This window comes from Nannobrachium achirus (assembly GCF_963921795.1).
Source record: "Nannobrachium achirus genome assembly, chromosome: 6".
In the NCBI taxonomy this organism is placed as follows: Eukaryota; Metazoa; Chordata; class Actinopteri; order Myctophiformes; family Myctophidae; genus Nannobrachium; species Nannobrachium achirus.
The window spans coordinates 38,720,217-38,732,312 of record NC_137815.1 but is presented as its reverse complement, the minus strand read 5'-3'; the positions used below and the strand labels follow the sequence as shown (position 1 = coordinate 38,732,312).

Here is a 12,096-nt window from a genome sequence, read left to right as displayed (position 1 = left end):
ACCCTGGACTGGAGGGGTTCCTTGAGCGTGTGCACTCTGCAGTCCCAGGCCGAGGCCCTGAAGTCGGATAGGAGCAGGGCGGCGGCCGCCTGGTTCTCCAGAGCAATAGTCCACAGTCATATCGCCAGGGGTCCCTGGAGGTGGCCCCCCACTCTGTGGTCCGAGGCCGAGGCCACAGAGTCGGATGCGAGTGGAGCGGTGAAGGCCCCTTGCGCCTGGTTCCCAATTTCCCCCTCTAGACCTGGATCCATGGTATCCTTCCCCTAATATGAGCACTCGTGCTGGGCATAAAATTTACCGAAAAAAGTAGATCTACAACCCCCCCCCCCCCCCCCCCCCCCCAACCCCATGTAGGCTCATATGAATTAATATATTAAGTAACACCCTTAACTAATAGTGTTATTAAAGCAGTAAGTAATGATGAATTCCTTGTACTTCATATGATTGAAGCTTAATAAATGCTCAAGTAATGTAATAGTAATAGTTAAGGTTAGGTTAAGAGAAAGTGTTACCACTATATCTGACAGACACAACCACCACAGGAGTAGGCTAAAAAGCAAAGTATCCCATCAGATATAGAGCATACCTTTACTCCATCATAGCTGGCTTTTAGAAAGCCATGGTGTTTACACAACTCAGTCAGAAGAACTCTTCTCCACATGATCACACGTGTTGTTCTGCAGCAGAGGATGCTATGTGAACGACGGTCACAGTGTGTCACAAAACACCACAACCAAGTCCATAATAAAGCACGTTCTGACCGAGTATTTTATTTCACTAATCACTAATCTAAATACATTGACTGACTCTGGTGTTTGTTACAAGTACAACGTGTGGTGAATAATAGCCACCACGACTCAAAACAGTCTAACCTTGGCGTCATCGTCAGGCGTTTCACTGAAACTGTAAAAACTAACGCCTGGTGGTTTCTATTTTCCCCTACTACTCAGATCCGCTCTAGAGCCAGCCCTACTGTATCCGGTAATCTGCACACAGGTTTCCACGCTAGCACTCAGTGCGTTTCCGTATCCGTTCCAGATCGGATCCGCAACCTGCAGAGCGAATTGATCCCAATTGACAAAACAAGTCAGGTCATTCAGTTCATGTGAATGGAAACGTTCCCACAGCGGCGCAGCAAGCAGCCTCGTCACAACAACACACTTCACCCATGCGCGGTAGTATTCCAGTAAATGATGGGCTGTTGTTGTTGTTGTTTTGGTTCATGGATGGATGAGATGAAATGGAAATGAGACTCAGTTCTTGAACTCCACAGCAGAGAGGTTCCTCAAGGCGATAGGTCACACTCACATGTCCAAGTCCTAATAGCTGTTAGCCGCTAACGTTTTTCCTTGCCTAGAGTTCATTCAATTCAAGCTAGCCGCTGTTAGCTCGAGTCGTGTGGATGATTGATGTGACATCCATCAGTGATTTAATGTAATGCACAGGCTGTTGTTTTTAAGAGCGCTAAGACTGAGCTATAGTTAGCTAGGGATCTCACTAAAATCACTTGGCATTGTTCTCAAAATAGCTGTGCTGGAAAACATCATGTTATTAGGGAAGTTGTCTTGTGACTGTCCATAGCTGTCTTGTCCAAAGAGGTGCAATGGCAATGAGCAGCAGAATTGAATGCATATTCTTCAGTGAGTTCCACCCTACTTTAGGTCCCAAAATTACCTATCAGGTAAGTCCACGTCCATTCATCTGAGCTTGTAGGGATACAGACCGTTTTGATAGATTGTATAATGCACTGAATGCAGTGGTTGGTTCTCTACCAGTGGTCATTTTATAGAGGGGGTTCCAGGTGGTCCCCAGCTAAATGGATCTGTAACTCTTGAAACTAAGTGTAAAATGAAACCAAATGGACACTCTCAAGAGTAAATTATTGTTAAACATCTATTACTTAATTTAAAGAAGTCAACACAATTTGATTGATTGATTGATTAAAGACTTTATTAGAAGGTTGCATAGGAAAAGGTACAGTTTCATGAGAGTACAGTTCACTGGTACAAGCTTTATGTATCTCATATAACATTGAAAGACAGACAGATAGAACACAGTACTATCCATAGGATATCATAATAACAATAATAATATGGTAGAAGAATTGTTATTTTGACGTTTGCCTGTTATCTCTCCTATGGTACCACATCATTGTCTCCACCAGCCGAAGGCTTGGGGGAGAGTATGTTTTCCCCTTCGTCCGTCCGTGCGTCCGTCCGTCCGTGTGTCCGTGTGTCCTCGCAGTTTGTGTGCAGCTAATCTCAGTCGCCGTTGTTCCGGTCGCTGCCAAAGTGAGCACACACATTCCCTGGATGCCAATCTAGAACCTCTGCCCTACATTTTTCAAATGGGCCTTTTCTAGCGCCACCTAGTGGCCGATGTTCGCAAAACACATTTCTGTGCACTACTCTTACAGATTTTGTTCAAAAATCCTACAAATCGGTAGGCAGTATCTCGACAGTCATGTGATCGACACAGATCTGTCCGATTTTGCATATTCCATCCTGATTGGCTAAGATTGGCTTCCAAAGTTTGTAGGATTGAGCCGTTTTGAACAAAATGCCTCAAATCCCAAACGCAAAATGCAATTATCACGAAATCGCGCACACACGTTCCCACTAGGCCGAGGAAGAAATGCCACTTAATTTTTTTTAATCAGCCTCATGGTGGCGCTATAACAGGCCGATTTGTGGTTTTACCTATAACTCCACCGATCAGTTTCAAACTTTGTAAGCGCACTCCTTAGAGGCTAAGGATAAACCTTTGCCCTGCATTTTTCACATCAGCCTTTTATAGTGCCACCTTTGGGCCGACTTATGTAAAACACATTTTTGGATATTACTCCTTGAGATTTTATCCATAAATCACGCATATCGGTACACAGTATCTCTATAGTCATGTGGTCAAGTCCGATCTGTCTGATATTTCATATTCCATCCTGATTGGCTAATATTAGCTTCTAAAGTTTGCAGGATTGCTCCGTTTTTGAACAAAATGCTTCAAATCATCAACGCAGCTTGATTACCGTGAAATTTGCCACACATATTCCCACTAGGTCAAGGAACAAATGCTACCTTTTTGAGCGGTGGTCACACCGTCTCCATAGCGTGGCCGTGTGTGTAGGTATGTTTGTATGTGGGTGGGTGGGTCTGTATGTAGCCTCAAGCCTGTGGTGTAGTACCTTTTATGACCACACATGTTAAGGGAGGGGCGCTGTTTTCAGGCCAGGCCAGGCCAGGCACACGCACACACACACACAGGGGGGAAGGGGGGAGGGGTTGGTGGGTAAGAGGGTGCTGTTGAGACTAGCCTGGGGGGGGGGGGGGGGGGGGGGGGTTGGTGGGTAAACCACCGCTCAGTTCACACGGGTGTGATTTTTTCACATTGGCCTGTTATAGCGCCACCAGCAGGTAGACTTTAGCAAAACACATTTTTGGAACACAATGTTTCAAATCATGCATGCAGCGGCCTGGTGGAGACCTGTGCTCGGAAGAGCACTGCTTCTAGTTACACCATGAAATTGTGGGCAAAATCTTATCCAACGACAACAACAATAACTAGAAGCAGTGCTCTTCCGAGCACAGGTCTCCACCAGGCCACACAAATCGGCCTGTTATAGCGCCACCATGAGGCTGATTTTAAAAATGTGGGGCAGAGGTTCTGAATTAGCATCCAGGGAGTGTGTGTGCTCAGTTTGGCAGCGATCGGGCCAACGGCGCCGGAGATTAGCTGGTAACAACCAGGCCACACAAATCGGCCTGTTATAGCGCCACCATGAGGCTGATTTGAAAAATGTGGGGCAGAGGTTCTAGATTGGCATCCAGGGAGTGTGTGTGCTCAGTTTGGCAGCGATCGGGCCAACGGCGACTGAGATTAGCTGCACACAAACTGCGAGGACACACGGACACACGGACGGACGCACGGACGCACGGACGGACGGAGGGGAAAACATACTCTCCCTCAGCCTTCGGCTGGTGGAGACAATTATTTCTAAGTCTTGGGTCTGAGAGGCTAAATCTCATCAAATGGTCGTCCATGGCTCAAATGCCAAACCAAGGGATCTGGGACCTTGATATGAAAAAGGGTTGAAAGCTGTCACCCTGTCTGACGTGTCCATGCTCAACAGGTCCCAGAAGAGTACATTTCACGGGAGCTGTTTGACACGGTGCAAGTTTACATCATCACCAAGCCAGAACTGCAGAACAAACTCATCACTGTGTATGTACGGGGCACTGGGAGGGTGTTTTCCTTTTGATACACTGCATTAAATGAAAAATTTTTTTTTTCTTTTTTTTTTCTTTCCAGCTGATGGTACAGTGTTACAGTAGCTAAGTACATTTACTCAAGTACTGTACTGTACACCTGGATGGATGGAGTAATTCCAATTTTCTGTACTTTTACATCTACTCCACTACATTGCAGAGGCCAATATTATTATTTTACTCCACTACAATTATTTGAAAACTTTAGTTACTTTGTAGATTTGTATTATTATTACAAGCATGCATTAACGGTTAATGCATTTACCACTTCAGCCCTATCCATACTTAGGCTATTTGAAAATTGCCGATGTACAAGGTCACGACATGTTGTTAGATCTGCTATTTTCAAAGCATTTTGATACTTTTGGCAACTTTCTGCAAAATGAGTACTTTTACTTTCAGTACTTAAAGGACGACTTTGCCACTTTTCAACCTGTCTTCATATAATAGGTCCTCACTAATGTTCATAATAAAATAGCAAAAAGAAAATCTACTCTGTCCAAGTCTCTTAGGAGAGCTGTGGGAAGTTCAGAAATCCATAGTCTTTTGACATCATCGTTTGACAGATCTCTTTTTTTTTAACAATATTTTTGAAAAAATATTTTTATTTTTATTATGGCTTCCACTTTAACATTGCAACTTTTTCAGGAATAGAAAGCCTGCATTTTCTGTTAGCTTGTATTCTCCATCGATGATGTCACAAGACTATGGGTTTCTGACCTGCCCAAAAATATGCTATTTTATCATGAACATTAGTGAGGATTATGAAGATAGGTTGAAAAGTGGTGAAGTCGTCCTGTCACCTGTCACCTAAAGGGTTACTGTCACTTTAAGAATCATCTTAAAAAACAAGTTAATATTTTTATGATGTCATTGTGGGGATGTGCAATTATAAGCCAATCAAATGAATTGTCTGTATAGCCTGACTGTATGACTACTTACTGTACTGGTCAGCCGTTGTTGGGGGTTGAGGGGCAGATTACACTCTGTGACATGAGCTTCAGACTGTTTCAGACCGTTTTCAGAGAAGCTCATGTCATGTCACAGTGTAATCTGCCCCTCAACCCCTTTAGGTGACAGTACCCCTTTAAGTATATTTTAATGCAAATACTTTTGTACTTCTAGTCATTTTGAGTTTTATTTGTTTTAGTATTTCTGCATTGTGCTATTGGTACAAAATGTGAGTACCTCTTCCACCACTGTGTGTTTACATCACATATCTCTGACTGTTGTAGAACTGCCATGGGTAAGAAGCTCATCGGCTGTCCGGTGTGCATCGAGCACAAGAAGTACAGTCGTAATGCTCTTCTCTTCAACCTGGGCCTTGTGTGCGACGCACAAACCAAGACCTGTGCCCTGGAACCCATCGTCAAGAAGCTGTCAGGGTACCTCACAACACTGGAGGTACAACTAGACCAGGGGTTCCCAAACTCTTTTGTCTCAGGGCACCCCATGAATATTATTTTAATCCAAATACCCCTACATTATAATTTTCACTCCCAGCACCTTATATTTATAGCATATTGTCGTTGTCGGGTGGAAACGGGTGTATGTCCAAAACCGTTCATTTTGTTTTTATCATCTGTAAAATGTACTAAACTAGTGTAAACAGCAGATCTACAGTACAAGCACACAACGCCTCGCATCGCAAGGCGTTGTGTGGTTGTAGATCGGCAGTTTTCACTAGTTTTGTGCGACAGTCTTGTATGATGAAGCAGGGCTTTGCTTTACCAAAAGAAGTACACATTTGATACTTGGAAATACGAGATTTCTGCCCGACAGTGACGATATTTTTGTGATTATTTTGCGAGGAAAACGTTCAGATAATTGCCATTTTGGTTCAAACTGACTGAAAATAACTTTGTACTTCACGTTTAAAATGATACTAAATATTTTTTCAAGTGTCCAGATAAATTCCAAATATTATCAAATTATCTCGCAGCACCTCAGGACTGCCATCACGGCACCCCAGGGTGCCCCATCACCCACTTTGAAAACCCCTGAACTAGAGGCTGGAGAGCACCACTTAGTGTAGACATGTGGTCATGATCACACCATCGTCACAATGTTTGTTGTCATTGCAATATTTATGTTGTTTTGAGCAGTGGCTCTGTTTGTCAAGATTTTGTCAAAAGATAAATAAAATGAATATCCCATCTATGAGCTTGCATTGCGATGTGAGCTTGTAGATCGGCAAAGTTTCTAATAGTCTAGTCTGAAATAGTCTGAACGCAAATCTGTGTAATTTTAGATTTGAACCACTTTAACCATTATTTTATGCTTTAACTATTAAAAAATAGCAGATCTACAAGCTCACAGCGAGCTTGTAGATTTGCTATTTCTGAAATTAAACTGATTTTGATGCACATTTTGCTAGAGACCCAAGTCTTCCTGTTTTCTCTACATGCAGCTGGAGACTGGTTTTATATCCAACGAGGAGAGCAAGCAGAAACTTCTACCCATAATGTCAACCTTGTTAGAGGAATTAAATGCAACGGGAGCTTGCACCTTACCCATAGGTATTTCACCTCCCAATGTATATTTTAAAGCTTTGAGTACTTAGAAAAGCTCTATAAAAATGCTATTCATTATTATTAGGTATTTATTTGTATATTGGGTATTTGTGATATTACAGTGTTATAAAGTCTTTTACCAGTCCTCACATCTTTGTCTCTCTCAGACGAATCTAACACTATCCACCTAAAACTCATCGAGCAGCGCAAAGACCCCCTGATTGTGCAGGAGTATGATGTGCCTGTCTTCACTCAATGCAAAGACCACTTCATCAAATCCCAATGGGATCTCACCACTCAGCAGGTGTTGCTTTTTTGGAGCTGTGTGAAGCACAGGCTCCCTGTCTGTCTGTCTGTCTGTGTGTCTGTCTGTGTGTGTGTATGTAGCCTGAACTTCCTAAACTTCGGCACGCCACTAGTCCCACAGTTTTGCCACCACACACTCGCGCCATATGTCAAATCGACCGGCTTACTCGGGAATCGTGGGCTATTACTTTTCTAAGAGAAAGGTTCTATAGTTTAATTGATATTAATTTATTAGTGAATTAATTTTCCCCATTGACTTATAATGGGAATCGCAAAAACTCACATTCAATTATTTGTCTCTCGCAAACCATAGGGGCTACAGTTTCAAGACTTGGAGAGGAGGTTCATAATCATTTCAAGGATTAAATAAAAAATAATTGTGTCATTTGGCCGCATGGTGGCGCCATAACACCCCACTTTACGTTTTGGCCTGTAACTCTTGAACCGTAGGTCGGAAAATTAAAAATATTTTTTCCCTGGATTCCTTGGGTCATGACGCATCTCCCCATATAGGCCACGCCCATTTGAGCCATGATAGATTTTCCGCCATCTTGAATTTTCTCCAAAACACACTTTTTGCTCCTTTTCCTACATATTTTCTTCAAATGTCACAAAAATCGGTACACATGATCCACACACACACACACACACACACACACACACACACACACACACACACACACACACACACACACAGCTCCACTTCACACGGGTGTGATTTTTTTTCTTCTCCTGCAACTTCTTGCAGCTTAAGGTCCTCATACACCGGGAGCGTCACGATTCACAAATAATTAACAATCTGAAAATGCTTTGCGAATATTGCACATCGAACTATGGATTTAAATTTGAATGATGCCACAGTCATACAGGTTGATGCTTTTATTTTCAGTGAAAATCAACCTGATTTCTAAAAGATAATCACTATTTACCATTATTTGTGTTCTGTGTGGATGTTCTAATGACACAAACAGCTGTTTTAAATTAATTTAAATGAATCGCACCAAGTTGCACTAGTATGTAAGGACCGTTAAAACTGATTTAAGAACCAGAATCTTTGGTTATGGTGTTACAAGGTAGAAAGTTGATAGAGTTTTAAAGGTTTAACACTTAAAACACAGAAATTAGTTCTCAATTACCCCACATTTTTATCTTCAGGGTTTTGATTTATGCATAAATATAAGTTCTGTGGCCAAAGAGAGGTTTAATATTTTGTTCTACGGCATAAATTACACTGGTTAATATCACAGCATAAATTACACCGGTTAATATCGCAAACGTTAGTTTTGAAGCTGATATGTGCTTTTTCTTTGATTATGTGTAGAGCATAATGTTATAAAACATACCGCTTCATATACAGTAGTAAGCCTTTGGTACAATACAAAATGTCTTAATTTATCCAAAAACAAAAAGGCTTCATCTCTATGACACTCTTATTATCAGCATATTAGTGTAACTGATTAAATACATCTGATATAAACATAATGTTATTTATTCAATTGCAGATCCTGGCCTATATCGACGGGTTTAGACATATACAGAAAATCTCTGCTGAGGCTGATGTAGAGCTGAATCTTGTCCGCATAGCTGTGCAGAACCTCCTGTGAGTTGATTATACTTATACTATTCAAATATAAATACCAATGATTAATTGCCTAATAAAGCCAAGGAATACATTTCAAATGTTCCTTTTTTCCCATCTTTTTCTTCTTTTTGTCTGCCCCCATGATAGGTATTATGGCATTGTAACTCTTGTGTCAATATTTCAGGTATGAATTTAGACCCTACAGCATATTTTTGCTACTATGTTTGAAAATCTGGACTTTCTTGATCTTGGTCATTCAAGATTATATTTTGTTGAATTCTGATTGATTGTTTTGTGCCCTTTTAACCCTTCCACAGTATTCCAATGTGTACTGCACCACGCCTAAAGTCCAAAGCCTCATGGATGACAAGTCCATTCAAGAGGAATGTCTTAACTATGTAACTAAGCACGGTAAATACACTGGGTTTGAGTTAATTGCCTTTTGAAATTGAAACATATTCTTTTCTTTTTGTATTCTTCTATTTTATTCATTTATTTAATAAAAGTTAATATATTAGCGTAAATGGACAGTGGGCTCACTGCAACAGTTTACTTTCAACCTGGCATCCTTGGTTTGGGCATGTCGTTATAGGCTAAAATGGTCAAAAACATTCAGAAATACCAAGAAAAGCAGCTCTAAGAGCTCACAAATTATAAGCTTAAAGGTGGGGCAACATCAGCGGTCCGGGCACCTAGGCTCCAATGTAGCCTGTCGGTGCAACGCCGGTTTGAGTCCCAGTCCCGACGATCTTTGCTGCATGTCTCTGCCCATCTCTCCCTGAAAAAATAAAAATCTAAAATGGATCCTAACCCAAAAAGGTGGGGCGATGTGTGTATTTTTGCGATACCGTTGTAGGACAATGTAATGTAGAGCTTTGGCGTTATATCTGAGTAATTGAATTTCTTTGTGTCAATTTATTTCTATATAATACATTTGAAAACGAAAAAAAAGCTTTTATCTGGAAAGCTTCTGTGTCGTTTTCGAATTTTAGCACTGGCAATTGAAAAATAGCAGACATACAAGCTCGCAGCTTGTACATCAGCTATTATTGAACATGTTTTGAAAAATCTTGAGAGTGTGAGATGTCCCTTTTGAAGAGTGGTGTTTTTCGTCTGTTTCCGGTTGCGTTTCATGGTCTTAACTCTTAAATGTGGCGTGGAGCAATGCTCTCCAACATGAACGCACCTCTGACCTTTAGGCAAAAATGGTGAACAACTCTGTGATCTGCACGTTCGAGGGATTTACACATCCCTTTGTGAATTTACACGTCGGTTTTTACTTAGAGAAAATACACCGTCCTTTAGTCACTTTATTTACACGTTATTTACGGCCAGCTTAGTGAATCAGGTCCATTGTGTTTCTGATCGTCTGTCAGGTCAGAAGAGGGCCGGTCTGAGAGACGTGTTCCAGCTCTACTGTGGTCTGACTCCAGGAACCACGGTACGGGACCTTTGCTCTCGTTATTCGCAGCAACTCCAACGGGTTGATGAGAGGTCAGTCATTACCAGTTCCTGAAAAGTGTTTATGGCATTTGAAGGATAAGGTCAGGAGGTCTCTTGTGGTGTCTAATTTTACGGTTGTCAACTCTTTCAGGAGACTCATACAGTTTGGTTTGATGAAGTGCCTGATTCGGCGACTGCAGAAGTATCCGGTTAAGATGATCCGTGACGAGAGGAGCCGCCCCCCTCGCCTGTACACTGGCTGTCATAGTTATGACGAAATCTGCTGCAAAACAGGCAAGATTATAATGTCGCTCTGGTGGTTGAAAATGTAAATGAACATTTGTATATGCAAGTATGCTGCTGATGTGACACGTTGTGAGCTTGTGGATTATTGTTGTAATACAGCTTAAAATAAGATCAGTTTGTGTATTGTATTTATTTTTGTTAATTGTTGAGTTAAATGTTCTTTTAATATAATTAAAACGCTATCTAAAAGTTGCGAGTTAAATTCTCTCAAATAGAAACGTTCAATCAAGATGCATTAAACTAAAAACATCTGGCATCACTATTGGGTTCTTTCTTTGATGGACCTCTGGGCATTTCATGGACCCATAGTAACACAATGATTTTAGTAAATATGTATGATTGTAACGGCATTCTATCTGACTGGCATTGCCTTGTTTTCTTTTTTAACAGGAATGAGCTACAAAGAACTGGATGAACGTCTGGAGAATGACCCAAACATCATTGTCTGCTGGAAGTGACGTGAGGCATACGACACCAATGTCAACTAATGGCTCTTTTCGACTGCAAGAACTAAATGTACCATGCCATGCAATGCAGTGTAATGTACTTAACTGGTTCAGGATTTTTTTTCCATATGCTACAGCTTGGTTTCAGGTAACGTTCTCAGAGCCTAATTTTAGTATGTATTAACCGTAACTTCTGGGAACCTGTGGGTTCTGGGAACTCAGAACTTCAGGAACGCTCTGGAACATTTCAGGTTTTGGGAGGTTCTCTGTGGATACAACGAGGTGCCCGGATGTCCCTACTCCCTCATGCCCACCTGACCTGTTACCATATGGCCTTCCTAGTTGAAACGAGCCATAAGAAAGTGACCAGATTTTGAGCCTTATGGTCGATCATCCACAGTTGCCTGTTATTTATAAGACATCAAGCTGCCTCAACCAAAGACGCCTATCCCCCTGACCCTGAAGCCTTCAATTAGAATAAAGTTTGCTTAGTGTAAAGGTGAATGAAAGCCAGGGGTCGTGACTCGTCAGTATGTCCGTACACATGTGTCCGTGGCAAAGATTTGGCCTTGTCTGTGGCAAATTATAGATTTTCTGTTTTCCATTATAATGTTTGTATTTTGACCATAATAGCCAATTACTGAACATCAAGGGTTTTTCTTTTCTTCCAGAATATGTATGACACTGATTTACTTTGACACTATGGCACATTATGAGTCCACAAGTACGAGTGGTTCTCAAACATTTTATTTGCAAGGACCACTAACTAGGGTTCATTTGGTTCCATGTTGTACACTCTCAGAGTTACAGACCTGTTATGGTCATTCGGGGCTATCTCTTTGTTTTTCTGATAATATTATTGTCTGCTCATTTTGTATGTCCATGGCAAAAATATATATGCCTATATATATTTTGACAAAAATGTCCACCACAAGCTAGCTCTGGTCCATAGTCCTTCTAACGCTATGGACCAGAGCTAACCACAAGCCAACACGGTGATGACCCCTTATGAAAGCGTATGATTGTTTGTGTAAAGTTATGGTTTATCTTTTAATAATGCTTTTGCTCTTACAGTAGTAATGATTAAAGTGATATTTACATTACAATATTGACTGAAATACTATGATAGTGTTCTTAAAGACAAGTGGCCTGTGTGTTTCAGTGAGTGATCGTCATGCGGGGTTCTACCGCCCCCCACTGGCGGCAAAGAGCATGTACGAATGTGGCTCATATTGGTT

At 41.4% G+C, this 12,096-nt stretch overlaps 1 protein-coding gene across 1 annotated transcript; it reads left to right on the top strand.

Moving 5' to 3' along the window:
- The first annotated feature begins 1,186 nt into the window (after positions 1 to 1,186).
- On the top strand, positions 1,187 to 12,089 carry nprl2 (NPR2 like, GATOR1 complex subunit). The gene is made up of 11 exons (XM_080727286.1): positions 1,187 to 1,681; positions 4,127 to 4,218; positions 5,498 to 5,666; positions 6,673 to 6,781; positions 6,943 to 7,079; positions 8,584 to 8,681; positions 8,811 to 8,847; positions 8,981 to 9,074; positions 10,040 to 10,157; positions 10,258 to 10,400; positions 10,803 to 12,089. The coding sequence occupies exons 1-11, from the start codon at positions 1,604 to 1,606 to the stop codon at positions 10,868 to 10,870; spliced, it is 1,143 nt and encodes a 380-aa protein (XP_080583412.1). The 5' UTR covers positions 1,187 to 1,603; the 3' UTR covers positions 10,871 to 12,089.
- The last annotated feature ends 7 nt before the right edge of the window (positions 12,090 to 12,096 follow it).

Bases quoted from the DNA above. Each gene is read 5' to 3' on its own strand.
- nprl2 (XM_080727286.1), top strand. From the start codon at position 1,604: ATGGCAATGAGCAGCAGAATTGAATGCATATTCTTCAGTGAGTTCCAC. The intron at 6,782-6,942 runs GTATTTCACCTC...TGTCTCTCTCAG, and splicing joins AGCTTGCACCTTACCCATAG to ACGAATCTAACACTATCCAC. The intron at 7,080-8,583 runs GTGTTGCTTTTT...ATTCAATTGCAG, and splicing joins GGGATCTCACCACTCAGCAG to ATCCTGGCCTATATCGACGG.